Genomic DNA, 21,104 nt, shown 5'->3' with positions numbered 1-21,104 from the left:
AGTAATGTTCATTTCACAAATGAACAGTTCAAGATAATAGAATCATACAGTTAGCTAACATGAATTAATTTTAGGCAGAAGCTCATTAAAGGGATTATTACAAGTGTGATCATAATGATTACAATATAGAGAAAATTTGGCAGCTGTGCATGTCGATACAAGTTGGCGTCATCTGGGGTCCTCGCAGGGGTCAGCATCATCTCTTCACAGGTGTTGGGTCATCTGAAGTCTTTCTGACTCTGAGTAAACTTATCTTTTTCAAATGTCCTGCATTGTCCCGAGAAAAATCAGATTTGCAACAGAGCAATATACAGGTGGTCACCCTAATTTCATGGGGTCCTTCCCTGACGTCAATTAAACCTCCAAATCTCCAGCCTGTCTTGTACTGCCAAATTAAATTTTTTTCTTTAATTAATTACTCGATTTTTTATCCAATCAAACAAAGCTCCTGAGATCATGGCGCTGACCCCATCCTGTCATTCTTCATATGAAACCGCCAATAGAGAGCTCAAATGTTTGTCATTTCCACAGAGCCCCTTTAAGTCGGACAGGCTGATATGAGTAAGTGATGTTTGCTTCAGTGATCGGTGGCAGAGGGGCTTCAGTTCTTACACACTGATTTGGCTCAGTACCTTTACTAACTTATCTTGTGTCATTATCTCCGGTACTGACAGAGGTGTGCGTTAGATCTGCTCGAAACCTTTAGAAGATTCCAGAGTAAATGACACTTTCAGAGCGTGCTGATCGGCTGACATCCAGAGGAATAAAGAAAGGCCGAACCATCCCTCTCTCCTACAACACAGATTTCTCTGTGCTCCCGAATGCTTTAAGCTTGCGGCAGGGCATGTTTTTTTCCCCCATCTCTTAATTTCAGGGGGTGGGGAATTACCATTGCCTGAGCAGAAAAGATTATTTCTCATTTCCATTTCAAATCTCGACGCTCTTGTTGCATCAGAGGCTCACAGAAAGACGAGAACATGAGGACGAAGCATTGTGAGCTGGTTAAAACTTACACAAGACACACTCGGTTTTGAATCGATCCGACAAGTGAACATGTCTGAGACAGAGCTAATAGGATGTGTTATTTCCCAGAATGCCGTTGGCAGTACACAGCGGCCTTACAGTGATTTACAGGATTGCATTCGTGCTCGTGGATCAGTAAAATACACAGCGAACCTGGCTTCACCTGATTTCTCATCTGTTTTGAGAACACAAGGTACCCGAAAAAGAGTTTGTTAGAGCTGTGCAGCAGTCAAAAAGTTTCTCTGCCAAGATACAGGCCTCATGCCCTGCGGTCAAAACACAGAGATGAAAGAGTTCGATGTTTATTCATGTATTTTTTTTCTTTTCTAGAGTCGCTGTTTTTGTTAACAGCATGGTGTAAGAGATTCTCTGTGAGAACTGCTCAGGTTATTGAAGGTGAAGTGTGTTATATCTGCACCAAACAAAAGTGCAAAACTAGTGACTGTTTGCAAAAGGTTTCCATGAACACTCCCCCATTTTCCATTGGTTGACAAACATTTAGCTCCGCCCCAAACTCACTCTATTGGCTGAGCTACTGTTGCTATGCCCAAAACAACCTCTGGTGTAGGAGTCTCAGTGTTTACATTTTTCGGGAAAATAAACCTTCAGATAGTTCACTTAAAGTTGACTGTGCTACTATTAAAAGTTTGAGAAATTATTTTTAAAAACCAAAGAAATAAACATCCTATTAATGAAGAATCCTTTTTATAAACGTTTTCAACATTTATAATAAGACATTTATTTGAGTGATTTCTGAAGGATCACGTGACACTGAACACTTGCAATAATATTTCACAATATTACTGTTTTACTGTATTTTTGATCAAATAAATGCATGCCTTGGTGAGCGTAAGAGACATCATTCAAAAACATTTTAAAAATCTTACTGACCCACCCCAAACATTTTGGGGAATATATATGCTATTCTACTGCTAAAATTAGCTATTATCCAATATATACATTTAAAATTTCAAGGAAAATTAACCTAATATTTTGATGATTCGTCCTGAACTGTTGCGGGGTTTTATCCAATCAAATGCTCTCTAGAATGAGAATGTCCCGCCTCTAATGTTGCCTGCAAATAGTATTCACAAATAAATAAATTAAAAAAAAAGAGGGATGAGCCCTTCAATACGTCTGTCCAAATATTCAGTCTCAAAAGGAAATATGTCAACACAGGACAGAAATTTTTTTTTTTTTTTACCTAAAAATAAATAAATAAATTACACATTTTACTGTACCTTTAAGTTTCAACATTTTCTTTACAGTCATCTTTATTATATAATGCAATGTGGAACATTTTAAAAAAACTACAGATTTATGATTAATTTAAAAAAAAACATTATTATGTTGAGCTTTTGTTTTGATTGATTTTTGTGTCTATTAAAGTCGGTGGTCTAGCTCTGTCTATCTATAGGTACATACAGATCAGCTCGCCACATCTAATATTGATGTGGCTCCTGCTTCTCTTAATAAGATGATTTTTAATGTCAATTAGTTCAAGCTGGTAGGAATCCTTCTCCATCAAAGACACTCCGGGGAGGATATGGGCTTCTCGCTGGTTAATCTAATATCAGTCAGCAGGGTTCTACTGCCCTCCTGTGTGCAAGTACTGCATCGCACTGCTTTGGTCCTTAAAGCTGCAGCGTCTCATTTCTTCGATATTTGTTCTCTCTCTGTCCAGACGCTGCAGATGGGCCTTCATCACTTCTCAGGGTTGTTTGTGTTGCTGTGTGTGGGTGTGACCGGGGCCTTACTCACTCTGGCAGGAGAACATGCCTTCTATCGCCTGGTTCTGCCACATATCCGCCGCAGACAGAAGTTCAAATACTGGCTTCACACCAGTCAGGTGAGCCGTGAGCCTAATTTAAAGGGACAGTTCACCCAGAAAATAAAAACTCACCCATGCTTTACTCACCCGTTTGACTTTGTTTCTCCTGTTTAACACAAAAGGAGATGTTCCGCAGAATCGCCATGCTGCTCTTTTCATAATGAATGTGAAAGTGAATAATGAAAAGAGAAAGTGAATGGTGATCGCATCTGTCAGATTTAGACTAGCCTACTGTTATAGTATGTTTACATTCTTTTTGTCAAGTGTGGAGTTTTGCTAAATATCTCCTTTTATGATCCAAAAAAACCCAGCCAGTGTTATTATCGTTAACGAAAACTAAAACGAATTTTTTTTTAAATTAAATAAAAAAGAAAACACATTTTTGTTCATAAAATAAAATAAGAGAATTAGAAAAATACATTTCAGTTTTCACTTTAAAGTTTAGAATTTTTTTTATGTGTGGTCTGTGTATTTTTGCGTCCATTCGTTTTGTTTTTTGTTTTTTTACCATGATGAAAAAAAAGGAGAAAAAAAGAACGGTTGTTGTATTTTAAAATTCTATGTTGAAAACCAAAATTGAAATTAGAAACGTACACACAAAATGCTGCCTGAAAAAGTAAAATATTGACTTATTTTCAGATTTTTGTTTATGACTTTTTGCACCATTAATAAACATTTTCAAAATGCACAAATTAATATAGAAAAATGTAGATTTTAAAAGTAATGCTTCTTCCCGCTAGAGCCGTCTCTGGAACAATGCAGAGACCTAATACATTACTTTAAAATATGATTTTAAAATAGACATGGCAGAATTCCGGGAACTTTATCATCATGAAATTATATATTGGGGTATAATTTTGTAATAATTTTGTGTGTTATCTGGGTCACGGTATCGGAGAGGACCATGCATGGTCGCTCAAAGTACAGTGCATCTTGTTAGAGCGCTACAAACAAGGCTTTAATATATGGGGTAAATGTATAAATATACTATAGAAATATATAAAATTATAATTTCTCCTATTTCTCCAGATACAGGCAGGCCCGGTTCCAGAATCAATTCACTGAGGGTGCTTCTGAAATTAGTGAGGGTGCTCTAGCCTTAATGTACATCTATTCTGACATATTTTTGCCCTGTCCATTGTTATGGTTATCACTATCATTGCAATGATATTGACATCCGCATATTAATGCCACATTGATATGCGGATGTCACTCCCGAAACTTTGCAACATGCAAGCGGTCACAGGTTCTCTAAGCATCATGAAAAACAAAACTTATTCAAATTCCGAATTGATTATAGCCAAGAAAGCGCGCAAAGATTATAGTCACTAAAAAGCATCACTCATTTCAGTTTATCGCAATCTCACAAAGTTCTGTTATAATCAATCAAGTTCTACACTGCACAGTGAATTTCTTATTCACATCTTTTTTGTTTGTTATAATGAGAGACTCCCGAGCGTGCAGCACTGAACAAAACTGTGGTGTTTTGAGCAGTGGGTGGATTCTAAACACCTCTGCTTGGCATGCTCAAGAAATCAACAGAAATGTCAGTGATTGATCGATGCTACAAAAACACGTTGAAAATAGAAACCTTTGAAGCTCTCCAGAGTTCAAACACAAACACACACTGGAGCGTTTGGAAAATATGTTTCACCAGTATTCTATCTTATTTCTACTGCTTCACCTGAGGTGCTTTTGCTTTCGTTTGGTTCCCTCTAGCACTCCCGTATAGAACCACCCCTGGATACATTTGAATGCAAAGATATGTGTAATTCATAGATCATAAAAATATCTAAGCCAAAGGTTTTCATAAAGCAATAGGTTACCGGTAGCTAGAAAGCTAAAGGGATAGTTCACCCAAAAATGAAAATTACCCCATGATTTACTCCGGGGGGTTAATAAAGGCCTCTTGAAGCAAATCGATACATTTTTGTAAGAAAAATATCCATATTTAAAACTTTATAAACAGTGATCTCTAGCTTCCGCTAAATGTCATACATGCGTACACGAGAGAGTGGCATCCAGCGGATGACGTAAGACACGCAGGTGTAGTGTAAGCACTGGTGAGAATATGCTAGTCTCAAGAGAACCAAGATTTTGTTTACAGCAAAGGAAAACCAGTCTTCTCTTGGCTTATATTGAAATCCTCCGACATTTTTCTTTACAAATCCTCGTTTTGTACTTCTATTCATGACCGGTGTTTTGTTTTGCTCTCTCCTCTGCACTTCCGCGTTCGTCACTTCTTACCGGAGTTTACACTACACCTAAGTCTTACGTCATCCACCGGAACGGCGTTCTATTGTGAATGCACGTATGACAGTTAGCAGAATCTAGAGATTACTGTTTATAAAGTTTTATATATATGGATATTTTTCTAACAAAACGCATCAATTCGCTTTAAGAGGCCTTTATTAACCAACTGGAGCTGTGTGGAGCAGTTTTATGATGGATGGATGCACTTTATTGGACTTTTTTGGACTATTGAAAAATAACACCAATTCACTGCCATTATAAAGTTTGGAAGAGCCAGGACATTTTTAAATATAACTCCGGTTGTACTCGTCTGAAAGAAGAAAGTCATATACACCTAGGATGGCTTGAGGCTGAGTAAATCATGGGGTGATTTTCATTTTGGGTGAACTATCCCTTTAAATTTAGCATTTATATACATTAAAAATGTTTGCTTATTCTATTCATCAGTGTTTGAACCATTAAAGAAAAAACTAAAATCTCAGGTATCTTGGGTAGTAACAAGTTAATAAGTACAATCAAAATGTAACCTAGTCTTTATCTACTTTTCAGTAAGCCAGCTGATGTACTTAATCAATAAAACAGAAACTAAAATAAATAATAACTAAATAGTATTGTGTTTTTATTTCAATATGAAACTAATAAAAACTAGTAAAAAAAATTTAAATACTAAAAACTGAAATTTAGTTGAAAATAATATAAATATAAATAATATAAAAATAAAAACTAATAAAAAAACAATACTATAATAACACTGAACCCAACATACATGTTTCAAGTGATGTGAGGGTGAGTAGACAGCCAAATATTAATAGCTGAACGAACTATTCCTTTAAACGCTCATGATGTTTTCTATTGTCTGGGCTGTTTTATCTGCAAAATTTTAGCTGTCACCAAGTTTATTATTCTCTCAAAATGTTTCCTTTCTTCCTTCCACTGATAACTAAGACTAAGAATGGCACGGTTCTGTTATTCATGGGGTGAAGCTTTGACTCTGTAAATGAGCTGTGCTTGATCTCTCTGGGTCTTTCTCTGAGGGCTTGTGGAGGGATTACTGCCAAGCCGAGTCAGTAATTGCCATCTCTGGAATATTGATTTTTAAAATCAAAAGCATGATGTTGATCTCTCTCATTCATCCCTCGCTGAGATAAATCTTTTTTCTTTTCTTTTTGCAGAAAATCCACAGAGCACTGAACATGACTTATGAGGATGTGAAACGGCAGCGGGTGAACGTAGAGAAAAGGTTTTTGACTTAGTTTTATTAATCTATTTTTCATTTTAACAGCAGCTTATGGCAGCTTATTTCATTTTGAATGTCAAAAATACACTTGGGTTTAAATATATGTTTCATTGTTTTTTACTCAGAATGCTGATGTTACTATAGCAAGATGAGGATCTTGTTATGATAGTGGAGCTCTTTTAATAGTTAAGAGTTATTATAAATAAATACCATTATAGTTCAGGGTTCCTCAAATCCGGTCCTGGAGGGCCACTGCCCCGCAGAGTTTAGCTAAAACCCTGATCAAACTCACTTACCTGTGATTTTCTGAGGATCCTGAAGACCTCGATGAGCTTGATCAGGTGTGATAGATCAAAATCTGCAAGGCATCGGCCCTCCGGGGCAAGATTTGAGGAACCCTGTAGTATTTATTAATAATTTAAATTATTTTTATATTTTGAGTTTTCATTTTAATTTCATTTTAAGTTTTAGTAAGTTTTGTTATGTGATTTAGTCATTTTATATTAGTTGTTGTTTTTTATATTTTTATTTAGCTTTATTTTTATTTCAGTTTTAGTAATTTAGTGGAGCTCTTATAATAGTTATAGTTCACTCAAAATAAATACTATTACAGTACTTATTAAAGCTGCAGTCCGTAACTTTTGTTGGTTAAAAATGATCCAAAATCAATATTTGAGCAAGTACATAACCAGCCAGTGTTCAAAACTATCACCTTACTTTAGCCCGATTCACAATGGTTAGCTTATAATAATGTTTTCTTATTTGAGTGGTACGGGTAGGTTTTCGCGGGAAATTCGAGCATGCCGCTGCGTCGTTATGTCACTTCTGTAAACATGAAGTTGTCCCGGCTACTAGGCTATCGCATGTGAGGATCCTGCAGGTGGCGGATCATTTATAGACTTTTCTAACAGCAGCTGGAATAATTAAATGTCAAAAAATTATTTTGATGGCAGATTGTAATCCAGAAAGGATTATATGAAACACATGTGAATGAAATAAAATTATATTCCGTACAGATAGCCTGGGATTACACAAGATTTGTATTTTAAAGACAACCAGTTCGAAGGGAGCATAGTTTGCTTTTTGGGTTAAAAGAATTTCTTGGTATGAAATTCGAATGGTATGACAATTAGATATTAGACTGTACAGAAATTGAAATCTACTCTCTTATACACACTATACTCAGTCACGCAATGATGATGTTGTTAACATGAATAATCTGAGAATAAAGTATAACTGTCAGTCATCCTCCATTCAGCATTCAAACTGCGTGTCGCGTTCGGTTATGACCATAGACTGTAAAAATACATGGACGTAGTGTCCGTGACGTCCCCCGTAGGTTTCTGAAGAGCTCAAAGTACGCAGAGCCAGCCGTCGCCATTTTAGCAGCGTGTCACCGCGCGTCCCAGATAATCCCGGATAATCGAAAATGGGCAAAGAGGCAGGAGCTGGTTGCTGAAACCACGCCCACCTAGCTCGACGGCAGTGTCAGCAGCGGCAATCCACCTGTCACTCAAGTGGCCACGCCCTTAATTATGCAGAACTTTAAGGCTTAATATTATTTAAACGGATGAGTTATAAAAAAATGCACCCCACTCACAATTGTCATTAAGGGCAAAATTAGCTATATAGACCAAAACCACTTTTTGTACCAGGCTGTAAACATATTTTTTTCTGCTGTAAAGTTGGGCATTTTAACATGGGGAGTCAATGGGACTGACTCCCTTTTGGAGCCAGCCTCTAGCGGCCAGTCGATGAATTGCAGTTTTAGTCACTTCCTTGTTGGCTTCACGAGAGAGAGTGGGAGGTTGCTGCTTGAATTCAACTGAACCTTTCCTTTCCACACTTTTCCATAATTCCATGACTTTCTTTCTTCTATGGAAGACATGGTGACTTTTTGATTAATATTTTGGCTGCTCTTTTCACTATAATAAAAGTAGATGTGGACTGAAGCTGTCAAGCTCCAGAAGCACCATTAAAGTACCATAAAAGTAGTTGCTGTGACTCAAAAAGCTCCAGAAAAGTTCAAATATAGCACACAAGTCATATAGATTACTTCCTTTATGGTGTTTTTTGTAATTTTGGAGCTTGAGAGCCCCAGTCCCCATTCACTTCATTACACAGAAAAGGATATTCTTCAAAAATTCAACAATGTCAGGATTTCCATTTTTCTGTGATATGTCCCTTTAACATATTCACTTATCTTGGCTCTGTCTTCCCAGTTGTAACATCCAGAAAGCCCAACCGCATCCGCCACCTCCACTCGGATCCTTTGCCAGATGGAACAACGAGAGCACCAAGGCAGCGCAGGAGCCCAAAGACAACAAGAGGGTCCATTTCAACCTGGAGACCCTCAACACGCGCCGACTCCTGCCCCGCATCATGTCGGAGGGGGGTCAGGCCAGTTCCACCTCCACATTGAGCTCCGGCGCAGGGAGTTTATTGGCGCGAGTGTGTGAAAACGGAGGGCCCGTTCAGCGGCCCGCCTCCTCCTCAGTGAGATCCTCGAGCCCCTCCAGAGATAGCGAGCTGGAGGAGCTCCAGGCCAAGATCGAGGAAATCCGCGGGCATTTGAAAGCCGCTCTGGCTCGTAGGGCGGAGCTTCAGACTACACTGGCTAAAGAACATGCGGCTGCCACCATCGCCCCGGCGACCACAGAAGCTCCGCCCACAGTCACAGCCACCATTTGCCCCACCCTCACCAAAGAGCCAGCAGATTTGAAAAGGTGATGTTCACATTTTCTGAAGTGAACACAGTACATATGACAATGGACATGTTTTTCTATCTTTCTCCTCCTCCTCCAAAAAAAAAAAAAACTTTCATATCTACCTGGACTCTTTTAAAATCATCATGTTAAGGCAACATTGACCCTTGGTACGGTTTTGCTAATGATAAGGCTAATAGGGCCTCGTGTGACTTATTTTCTAAAGCCCTGCTGTGAAAGCAGGAGCTACCTGGATTTTTTTTCTTCGAATCAATTAGACGTTTGTGGTTGAAACCTGAAGAACAAATGTTGAAAGCACCAAGCAAGTCCATGCTTTCCTCTCAGAGCTTTGTTTATTCACATCCCAGAAGGAGCTTTGCCTCTGCCCAGCTCTTGTTTTCTTGGTGGATATGGATCTGAATAAAAACCTGTTACACCCGAGGCCTCGTCATGGAGTCAAAGGTAGATTAGAACATTGACTTTGCTACTTTGGTAATGATTTTATAGCTTGGTTAATTCTGATCTCAAAACTGCTACTGTTATTGACCGTTTTCCCCTCCATAAAGTCATATGAATGGCCAGGTTGTCTGTTTGAATTAAGTTTGATGTTCAAGAAATAAATGTGATCTTGTCATAAAATTGGAATCTTACTTGAAAACTTTCAGCTCAGAGTAATATTAAACATAATGCTTATTTTTAGTGCTTATAAACATAATGCTTAATTTTATTAGCCCCAGTGGTGAACCACAAAACGTTTGCTGGTTGCACAGGCACAGTAAGAAAGAGAATACTGCCGTTAATTATAAAGCATGTAATTATATGATTTATGCTTGCTTATATGCTGGTGGCAAACATTTAGGATATTCACTTTAAGCAGATGTTGACAGAGATGCTTTCTAATGATGGTGTTTTTTTCCACACAGTAAATCCTACAGTAAATTCCCAGTATATTCAACACCCACTCAAAACACCTTTCTCATGACTTTTTCTATGTGAAGAGAAATGAAGAAGGTACTTTCCATGAATAGGTTACAACATGAGATTATATATATATATATAATACAGTATATATATATATATTTTTATATATTAACTTACCACACAAAAGAGGTCACAGGGTTGCAAATTTATCTTAAATTTAAAATTTAGCCATAGATTTTAAATTGTTTCAGTTGTCCTTACAATAACTTGATGTGGTAACAAATGTGGTAAACGCTAAAATATGTGTATTAACTTTAATATTAAATTACTGTCTTCTCACTATGCTGTGGAAGAAGTCTAAATGTTGCTGCATTAACAGAAAAAAAATGTTTCCTTTCAAAATTAATTGAATATTGTGATATCAAAAATACAGTTAATTTGAATTACCACTGGAAGTGTTTAAACAAGTAAACTGTACACTATTCATGGAATGTGCCTTGCCCTTGAATTACTGAAATAAATGAACTTTTCCACGACATTCTAATTTATTTGAGATGCACCTGTATATATATATATATATAAGCTTTAGAATATATAATACTTTTAAAATGGCTAAGCTTGCATGTTTTAAGATCTCGGTTAAACCATTTAAATTATGGAATAATTGATTCACTTGCATTAATATAGTCATATCTGTTCATCTGCCTTCTCAGACTTTCATGGCAGCAGCAGCAGTTTTTTTCTACCTTGAAAATGTGTTTAAATTAATTCTATTTTACCATAATCTCTTAATCTTCAGCAGGGAAGTGGTTGTACTCTGTCGTGAGAAGGAATTCAAACTGAGGAGCTCCATGTTTCAGTTGCACATGCTCCAGAGTTAATTATAAACTGGCTCAAACCCAGAGAAAGTTCATAATGAGTGGTCAATCTGATCTAAAGCAGGTTGGATTTGTTTGGTTTTGTCAACTCTAAACCTACTATGAAACGCCGAGTTTATTGAACTAGCTTTGTGAAACAAGCCACGGAAAGATGAAATTAACCACAACCAAAACATTCTAAGTGGAAATTAATTTCATCTCTTTATGCAGTTTTTAAACATTACAATTAAATACATTTGAATGACAGAATCAAGAATATCACAGAACTGAGAATTATTCTTTTCAGTTTCTGTCTAGACATCCTACACAATGCATCTAAACACTACAATCATCTGTTTCCTCTGACAATGGCAAATAGGCACAGAAAAATAATAATATTGAGGAACTGATCATGAAACAATAAATCAATCTTTCAGACCTGGAATCCTTTATGGATCTGAGCCTTACAAAATATTGCACAATTTGAATTAAAAAAAAAAAAAAAATCCAGAGCCTGGCTTTTACTTTGTTGCATAGCCTTTAAATGACCCTTCCCATCCACAGTCGCATGTCACAACAGACAACACTTTCCTTTGTTCTCTTAGCTTGCGGTGCGTTTTTACACATGGTCATGAAGATCAACAAGTCTGTACGGTTATTAGACACCCACCGATCATCCCAAGTCAAACATATGGAGAAACCTCTACAAAAGCAGAATATGTAAAGACAACAGATTTCCGGATCAGTGACTTCAGCTGATGGGCTGCAATGCTGTGAAATGAGCACAGTCTGACCTTCACTGCTTACGGCTGTTTAAAAAAAAAATGTCTGATAAAGTAACTACATGTTAATTCCTGCTTCAGTTGCTATTTTCTCTACTGGCTTTGAAGCCTCTGGCAAGGCTATCGACCCCAATGTACATGGCCAAAGACGGAAATACAAGGTTAATGTTCAGTTTTAGAAGCATAAGGCAATAATCTATCCACTCGCTCTCTCAAAGCCAGACTTCACCTGAAGAAAAACCAACGACTCACTGATGAGCTTGTGCAAAAGACAACATCCGTCTAAACTAACCACAAAAACAAATGTCTCTTGATGAAGATTAGAAAGCACAGAAATGACCCCATGACAGAGCTCGCCAATAAACTACATAAAAGCACTCTGACCAGCAATCGCATCGGACTCAGGAGTCAGACTGCTCCATACATATGACAATACCAAACCTGAACGCAACGGCAGGTCGTGAGCTAGACTTCAAATCGCATAAGGGACATTTTGGTGGCTCGCTGTAGTGAACAAACGTAGCAGGGACCAAAACAATTTTAACGTGACTAAATGAACTTTCACTGCTTGTTATATCATTAGAGGAACGGAAAGAAAGCCAAAACAATCCTAGCACAAGATGTGCAAAGTACAATGTATATTCAGATTTGAAGATTGCCGCCCGCTGATACCTGCAACTCCATACTCAAGAGCAACGAAAAGTACCATTATTGAGCGATACATCACATTTTAAACTGAATACTCCCTGTATTAAAAGTTTCAACCATTTTAAAAAAAAAATAAAAAAAAACATGTAAAGACTTCAATGATCACACCCTGACACATGGCATCATTTGACAATTCAATACGAATTTACTCTTAAGAACATGACTAGACAGCGGAAGTCTGTTTCGGCCCTCCTCATGTTCATGTTGGAGGTTTCCAGGATGTAATTACATAAAGCTCCATCACGGTTTCTCCTCTTGATGCCTTCTGGATTAATTTACAGAGAGGGGTGGCGACTGTAGAGCGTGAATTCATTCATTCCGAATGGGGGTGCGCGACTCAAGCTGGGGCCGAGTGGGAGTCCGAGCTCTCGCTTTTGTTCTCCGTCTGGCCTTCCCAGTCCGTGGAGCCTTTAAGCGTTTCTGCAACTCTGCAGTCTGTGTGTGAGGTCACTGGGGAGGAAGTTTCAGACTCTGTCTGCCCTCCTCCATCTCCAGGGGGACCCAGACCCTGAGCACAACCCTGTCCCGGAGGAACACTTGCCGCGCTAATGTTTCCGACTTGGTTCTCTCCTGCTGTGCTCGGACCACGCAGCTCTGTTACCCCTGCGCTGGACGACGTTGGGTCCTGGATCCCTCCCGGCTCCAAAAGAGAGTCGCTCAAGTGTGAAACTGACAGGACATCCGGGCCAATGGCGATCTCAGCCATCCAGTCGAGGTCGGAGTTTGATGGGTCGATGGACAGACCAGTATTTACCACCAAGCCATTGTGGGTTTGGAGCTGAGGTTGGTCCTGAGTGGCTTGCCGGTCCTGGCCATTAGTGTTCACGTTAGCGGCTGCGTTAGCTTGGCCAGCAGGCGCAGTGCTGCTAGTGTTGTTGTTGAGATTGTCCTGCAATGCAGTCTGGTTTCCTTGACCCACCTGCTGGTTCTGAAGCAGCATCTCCTGGATCCGGATCTGCTGCAGGATGGCCGGCAGCTCGTAGTGATGGAAAAAATAGATCATTGAGTGCTGCGCAAGACAAAAACGAAAAGGCTCATGAGCTACAAACAATTCTATGCAACTCCACAGATTACCCGGGTACACTGAAAAAAGCTGAAATAAGATACCTGAATGAAGAGCCAGGAAGTGACCAAAGCCAAACTGCTGTACTGGCCGTTAAAGCGGTAATGATACGCATAGAAGGCAAAGTGATACAGATAAAAGAATCTGAAAAACAGCACAAGAGATCTTTTAGATGCGATAATCGATACCATGGCATTAACCACCAAAACAACCCTAGTGAGCTTCCTTACTGTCCATTCTCTACATAGGGAGCTCACATTGACATGGAACCTCATAAGTGACTGATTCAACAGGAAGCAATTTCAGTACGCCACACAAATAGTTCTCCTGAGTACCCAAAAATGTTTCCAAAAGAAAGTGACGTTAATGAGATGCTAACAACACGGTACTCAAAGCTTTAAAAAAAAAAAAGCATTTGGCTCCAATTCTGTTTGATCAATGACTACTGAAAATGTTTTTTTAAAAACAATTCAGATTGATTCGCCAATTATGCATTCAGACCATTTTGTGAAACAATTTGCCAAAAAAGCTAACGTTTACCTATGATGCTGTCTAGGTAGGCAGCACACTAGGTTTTGAAACAGAGCTAATATATACACTATACTTCAGTTTAATTTTAATTTTTTAATAGGCTGATCTGAATAGTCAACCTAAGCCAGCATTTCCAAGAAATGACAAAGAACAGAATTAAACCATTGAGCTTGTGATATAATTAATATTTGAACATCTGCAGCTAAAACAAATGCGACCAACCTGACCAAATGTGATGTATCCTAACCAAAACTATGAGACCAAGTAAAGAAATAATTACCAATGTTTTTCTACTAAAATTACTCTCTAAACACCATTTCTGAAAATGGTGAGTTAAAATAATTATGTTAGAATTAATTATTTTATAGATAACAATCATCACGTTGATTAGCCCTAGAAAACGTACTATGTTTTTGTTTCAGACATACTGGCTGTCATTTTGTTTAGTTTGAGTTATTTTTTCACATTTATTATTCATTCATACAACCACAGTGACTAAGCGCTAATGGCTGCTTCATGACCAGTTTTGAAAGTTCTGTGTGAATTCCTCTAGGGGGCAAAATTGTGACAACTATATGCGAATGTTGGAGATATATTGGAAAGGCAGTTTAATTTCAAGGTATCACAATATCACAATTATCGAAACAATAATTCTAGTCTGTGTGAAACTAATCAAGCTGAAATGTGAGATCGTGATTAGATACATTCAGAACAAACTGTAAAACTTTTGTTCTGCAGCTTTCCTGTAGCTCAAACTGTAGAGCATGGCACTAGCAATGCATAGGCCAAGGTTTGATTTACCAGGGAATGCATGAATTGATAAAACGTATACCTTGAATGAAGTCGCTTTGGACAAAAGCGGCTGTCAAATGCATAAATGCAAACGTGAAGTGAATGTAAAACAGCAGTAGAGGAATCTGGTAAGACACCTGAACCACTGGCATTTACCTGTGCCGATGTGATTACATACCTGAGCCAGTGGCGCTTGCTTGTATTGGTGTGGCAGCAGATGGCATCGTATTGGTCCGCCAACCAAACAATGAGGATTATGTAGAAGGCAGTGGTTGTGTCATTGAAAAACTCAGACATGATGGCCTCCATCCCTGCAGACAGGATCAAAATAGAGTATTTGGTATCAAACGACTTTCATAGAACGTCGTAACAAATTTTCATGTAATATCTGAAGTCAACAAAATAAAAGATCAGGCATCAAGTTGATAGGAGACTAATAAAGACATGAGAACATCTCTTTAAAACCCCCAGCAGTGAGCTCTACCTACCTACAAGAGCCAGGATGACAGTGAGGAGAGGGGCAGCAGGGAAGGCAATGGTCATATTCATCTCCAACATCTGGAGAAGGTCCACTGAGAAAAAAAGCGAACATCAGAGAGATAAGTCTTGTTAAAAATAATGGCTTTTTAATGTGTTATAGACTTGATCGTGGAACATGATCGTATTCACAGTGTTGAAGACCCAAGAGGCTGATGGGAACTTACCTATAAAAACGAAAATCTGGTGGTGTGAGTACCGCAGCAGCATGGACACTGACAGAGTCTGAGAGAGAAAATATGAAGAATTTCCATGTGATTCAGCAAGGAACAGTTCACCCAAAAATTATAGTTCTGTCATCATTTGCTCACTTGTATGACTTTCTTTCTTTAATGAAACCCAATAGGTCCATTTCTGAAGAATATTCTGGTCACTTTTTTAATATAATTTAACTGAATGATAAAAAAGCAATAAAAAGAAGCAAACAGACCAAAGATGAAGTCATTATTTATTGCAAGTGAATGAATCATTCTATTGAGTCAGATCTTTTCAGAGAATCCGTTCATTCAGCTCACCAAATCTGAATGATACGGTTACAAAATCAGACTTTTTTTTTCTTCGCCAAATTTAACTGATTGACTCAATGATTTGGTACAGCTGTTAACACCTTGCTAATGGGGCAGATTATTATTAAGTGATGGCTTCAATATCAGTCTGTTTATCACCCAAAGCTATCATATGACCTCAGAGTATTCAGAATATAGTGCATAGGCCGTGTTTAGAATAATTTAAAGTGATTTTAAACCATTTTTCCATTTTCAGTTTGAAAGCTCTAGTCACCACTCATTGTAATTGGGTGGAAAAGAGATTAGAACACTGTAAAATTTTCACCTTGTGTTCCATTTATGAAATAAAGTCATTGGAATGAGTAAATGATCAGTTTTCATTACTGGGTGAACTGATTACCAAAATGCTCAAACTGAACTCACAAAGATAACCATGATTACAAAGGCTGCCAGGTAGGAGGTACGAGCCATCCACATACTGACAAAACGGTAGTGTTCTCCAGAGACCACGTTCCTCAGAAATCCTAAAAACAAACAAATCACACCCACTTCATAGTTACAGCATCATCAAGAAAAAAAACAAACATTCTTAAGAGAGAACATCTAATTTACCTTTGTTTTCCTCATTCTCTGCTAAAGCTTTCACACTGGACATCAGGATATCGTCATAGCCCAGGCATTCCTCCAGGAGGAAGCGACTGAAACCGTCTCCAAAGCACTGATCCTTCATGGGGTCTGAACACAGGCCGAGAGAGATGAACTACAACTTTATGCTTTCCCTTTTAAAAAAAGATATGAAGTCTTCTTTTTGAGGAAGAGTTCATAAAAAAATATATATATATTTAACTCACTCTCATGTCATTCAAACCTTTATGACTTTCTTATAGAACTGCACAATAATTTTCAATTAATTTATTATTATTTTTTTTTTTACATTATATCAGAATTACTGCACTTTCACATAAGAACAAATCAAGAAAACGTCAACTCGTATGATTTGCTTGCAGATTTAGTGGCAGCAAATGACTGTGTGAAAGAAAACAGACTGTATTACACTTTTATTTGAGCAGAATGTCTCAATAGAGATCACTAAACTCGAAATTACATGTTTGCTGATGTTTTAAGTTCATAATCACTTTTTTTCTGTAATGTAGAGAGAGCGCATGCGCATGGTTGCCAGGTTGGGACGATTAAGTAAACCACTGGACAGAAATGTATCCATTTAAGAGAAAAACTCTGGTTGACGGATTCAAACATTTGACATCTGGCAACCACAACCATGAAAGCTTGTGGAAGCTTGTTTCTAATGCAAGATAAAGAGAATGGCTAATTATGATGAAACGTTTTCAGGATAAATAACCAGTGGGAGAATATCGCAGATGATTATGCTTAATCAATCGAAAGAAGCAGAAATTGATTAAATGATTAAAATACGATTCATCATGTTTTCTTCCATGGAACACAAACAGTGACTTTCTGAAGAATATTCTGCAACAAATTCTATTAGTCTACTAGGTGTGTTAAAATAAGTCCATACAACTTCAATTTTGGTCTGTTTATGAATGAATTAATGAATGAATGGTGCATTATATTTATCACACAAAAGCAAAGTTATAAGTGACTGAAACACCAAGAAGATCAGTAAACAATAACAATTTTAATTTTTGAATATTCTCAAGAATATTAGAATATAATAGTGCAAAAATGGAATATTCTATTCTTTTTTGGATTTTGGCCAGGTTTTCTGTTGATGGCCTGCAGGGTGTGATGTACTCACCCAGGGTCACCACCATAACAAAGAAGCAGAAATTGATTAAATGATTAAAATACGATTCATCATGTTTTCTTCCATGGAACACAAACAGTGACTTTCTGAAGAATATTCTGCAACAAATTCTATTAGTCTACTAGGTGTGTTAAAATAAGTCCATACAACTTCAATTTTGGTCTGTTTATGAATGAATTAATGAATGAATGGTGCATTATATTTATCACACAAAAGCAAAGTTATAAGTGACTGAAACACCAAGAAGATCAGTAAACAATAACAATTTTAATTTTTGAATATTCTCAAGAATATTAGAATATAATAGTGCAAAAATGGAATATTCTATTCTTTTTTGGATTTTGGCCAGGTTTTCTGTTGATGGCCTGCAGGGTGTGATGTACTCACCCAGGGTCACCACCATAACAGGGATGTTGAGTCGCTGCCGTGTGGCCTGGGACAGCCGTAGGAATCCATATTCCAAAGAATATTCGACAATATACTCTTCTTGTGGCCACACTACACAAACAAACACAAACACTGACAAATGCTGACAATGTTTCATTGAATTTAGAAATTCTACTAATCTAGAAAGCTTTCATTTCACACGAATTGTTCTATAAAGTTTCTCTGTATTAAAAAAAAATACACTGTGACTATGCTGTCATTGATTTGAGCTTTCATTTCACACGAATTGTTCTATAAAGTTTCTCTGTATTAAAAAAATACACTGTGACTATGCTGTCATTGATTTGTGTGTGTGTGTGTGTGTGTGCGCGTGTTTACGGAAACATTTACAGTAAAGTTTATGTTCTCATTTTGGGGTTTCAAGCTTTAATTAGGGGGACTGACGCCCTGAAACCGTCCTGCAAATAACACCCTGTTCATCTTGCACATTTTAAATAACTTTTGAATCCAGCTGTGAAGTTTGGAAACTGTGAATTTGTATCTAAACTGTAAGAAATTACAGTATCTGGGACACTCAGACATCTTATTTTACAACAGGCCACTGTGATTGTTTCGGAAGTCTTGTGACACAGCACACATGGCCTCTGGGAAGGGCAAGGTTATAAAAGAATGTGGGAACAGAAAGGAAATCTGATCAGGGGAAGTGAGAAGGGCTGCACTGGATGGAGGGAGGACAGGGAATGAATTCACAAAGGAGGAAGAGAAGGAAGAGGAATGCACCAGATGGCTATTTGAGATGTTTACCTGCTCGAGTTAGCATCTCAATCTCGGAGACAGTCTCCCTCAGCGGCTGCATACCTTTAGAGGGGGCCTGGCTGAAGGACAGATCCTGGGATTCATTCAGGCTGGAGCCAGGAACACCGCCACTCAGCGACGGATTCAGACGTGGCTCGATATCTAGCTCAAACTGCATTTGTGAGAGAGAGAGAGAGACACAAAGGGCACAGTCTGTCAGAACGATCTGGAGAACAGAGGCCATTTTAGTGGAATAATTCACAATAAAATAATATTCTATCATTATTTATTGACCACGATGACATTCGATAAAAGTATGGAATTTTTTTTACTAGTAGCACCCACAAAAAAAAAAAAAACACTTTAAAATGTTCCATAAGCCTCATACAACTTCTGTGAGGACCAGACTGAAATTTAATATTATATAATAAATTCTATATTTAAATTCTAAAAATATATTCATATAATATTATACTTTGTTAATAATGATAATATTAATAAGAAACTTAGTTGTAGCAGTAGTAATAGCAGTTAGAATACAATATTATATTATTAGAACTAATACAATTAACAAATATTGAATTAAATTAGAAATTAATATTGGTTTACTCTTAGGCAACTGCATACTCTTCTGATCTTTTCATATTATTCATTGTATATTCATATATATTGACATTCATTCATTCTATATCAAAGTTAACAATAGTATTAATAACATTAATAATAAGTGACTTATTATTAATAGTAGTAATAGTAACAGTACATTATATTGCATAAATTAATACAAATACAATTATTTAAATTAACAAATGTTAGAAATTAATATTGATTTACTGTTGGGCAGCTGCATACTATTCCACTATTTTCACATTAATTCTATATAATTGCATAGAAAAGAGCTGAAAGGAGCACACACAAAAAAATATTTTTCAAGAACATTTATGCATCTCTTTTCTATACAAAGGCAGTTCATAGAGATCTGTGAAGTTTAAAAGAACATTAAAAAAACACCATAAATTCAAAGAACTTGTGTGAGGACCAGACTGTATTTGTTAGTTAATATTATATTAAAAAAATTATATAATAATAATAATAATAATAGTGAAATAACTTATATTAACAATATATTAACAAAAACTAATATTAGAAATTAATACTGATTTGACGTGTTAACAGCCTACGTTTTTGGGACAATATGAGAATGAGTACATAAATAACAATTAGCAATTTTTATATGAATTATGCCTGGCTCCCTATCCTAGTTTTCCTGTTCCTGTGTAATAAACTCACCCGTACTGTGCTGTTGTCAAACATCTCCATGGTCATCTCTTCCTCCTCTTCAGCGTCTGTGGGCACCATTGGCTGTCTGGTTTCACTTCCGTCTTCCTCTGGTTCTTTCACGAGGCCCTGGATTCCCTCCGTCTCGTAGAACTGCAGAAAGATGGGCGCGCGGCTGGAGTTGCGCTGGATCTCCACACGCAGGATGCCATCACGGGGCCATTTCTCCCGCACGTGCTCCAGGCAGTTGATTGGAGAGCGTGAGAAGGCAATGTGGATGTAGGCCAGGATGAAGAGCATAAACAATGCCTGCCAATCAAATGACAATGAATAAAAACAAAAACCACAGAATAGGCAACAAAGCAATAAACGTTGCACTTCAATAACAATAACAGCATGATATAATTTTAAAAAAAATACTCCATTTATATTCATCAAGTCAAAATTCTGAAACTTTAACTGAAATTGAGATAATTTAAATAATTTCATCAGAGACTTTATTCATGCTTACATGACTTTATTTTTTTATTTTATTTACTGAAAGTACAGGACAGAATTAAGTTAATCTGCTTTAAAAAAAACTGTTGTAGTAATAATAATAATAATTAATAGCGGCTTGTGTCTAGGCCTGTCGCAATAATCAATATATCGATTTATCGCGCAATATATGTACATGACCTCAATCATTTTTGGTGACGCAATATATCGCCCATATATTTACTTAAAAATTAATGCCACCATGTTTTTTTTACATTCCACTTGCGCCTGTCTCTTTTGCAGCTTCTCGTACATAACGTGTTGTAGTCATGAGGTGCTAGTTCAAATGTAAAAAATGCTTTATCTGCAGATATGGTCTTGTTTAGGGATCTGACGGACATCTGACTGCTAAGTAGTGATGTTTTTCAGCAAAAGTGTGCACCCTTAAATTACAGAGAAAAGAAGGTCCGGGAAAAATCTGTAGATGGAAAAATCTTTGTGCATTTTTCTTTTTTCTACTTGTTACTTTGCACTTTTTGTTAGAAAATGTCTTTAAAATGACAATAATATCGCTTATCGCAATTATTTCTGGGGCAATATATCGCACAACAAAAAGATGTTATCGTGACAGGCCT

The 21,104-nt window shown here is 37.3% G+C and overlaps 2 protein-coding genes across 5 annotated transcripts in view; one reads left to right on the top strand and one right to left on the bottom strand.

Annotated features, from left to right (window-relative positions):
- Positions 1-9,141, top strand: part of LOC107723849 (glutamate receptor ionotropic, NMDA 3B-like) — an 83,813-nt gene extending 74,672 nt beyond the window's left edge. Inside the window, exons 7-9 of the mRNA XM_016532569.1 lie at positions 2,708-2,872; positions 6,280-6,347; positions 8,567-9,141. Coding sequence (XP_016388055.1) covers positions 2,708-2,872; positions 6,280-6,347; positions 8,567-9,074 — 741 coding nt within the window. The 3' untranslated portion in view covers positions 9,075-9,141. The remainder of the gene's footprint in view (positions 1-2,707; positions 2,873-6,279; positions 6,348-8,566) is intronic.
- The window catches only part of LOC107723848 (membralin-like), a 23,563-nt gene continuing 5,530 nt past the window's right edge, over positions 3,072-21,104 (bottom strand). For 2 of the 4 annotated variants that reach the window (XM_016532566.1, XM_016532567.1), the window contains 10 exons: positions 20,005-20,301; positions 18,724-18,886; positions 17,920-18,030; positions 16,359-16,481; positions 16,170-16,270; positions 15,408-15,465; positions 15,192-15,275; positions 14,882-15,014; positions 13,425-13,524; positions 11,024-13,326 (listed from right to left, as the gene is read on the bottom strand). In XM_016532566.1, the coding sequence (XP_016388052.1) occupies positions 12,655-13,326; positions 13,425-13,524; positions 14,882-15,014; positions 15,192-15,275; positions 15,408-15,465; positions 16,170-16,270; positions 16,359-16,481; positions 17,920-18,030; positions 18,724-18,886; positions 20,005-20,301 (1,842 nt within the window). In that variant the 3' untranslated portion in view covers positions 11,024-12,654. Of the gene's footprint in view, positions 3,083-11,023; positions 13,327-13,424; positions 13,525-14,881; positions 15,015-15,191; positions 15,276-15,407; positions 15,466-16,169; positions 16,271-16,358; positions 16,482-17,919; positions 18,031-18,723; positions 18,887-20,004; positions 20,302-21,104 lie in introns of those variants that run through there. The other 2 variants (XR_001637980.1, XM_016532568.1) reach the window with 2 other exon arrangements.

This window comes from Sinocyclocheilus rhinocerous, unplaced genomic scaffold, assembly GCF_001515625.1.
Source record: "Sinocyclocheilus rhinocerous isolate Xijiao unplaced genomic scaffold, SAMN03320098_v1.1 scaffold1296, whole genome shotgun sequence".
In the NCBI taxonomy this organism is placed as follows: Eukaryota; Metazoa; Chordata; class Actinopteri; order Cypriniformes; family Cyprinidae; genus Sinocyclocheilus; species Sinocyclocheilus rhinocerous.
Note: the sequence above shows the minus strand (reverse complement) of the source record. Positions and strands in the feature narration are given on the sequence as shown.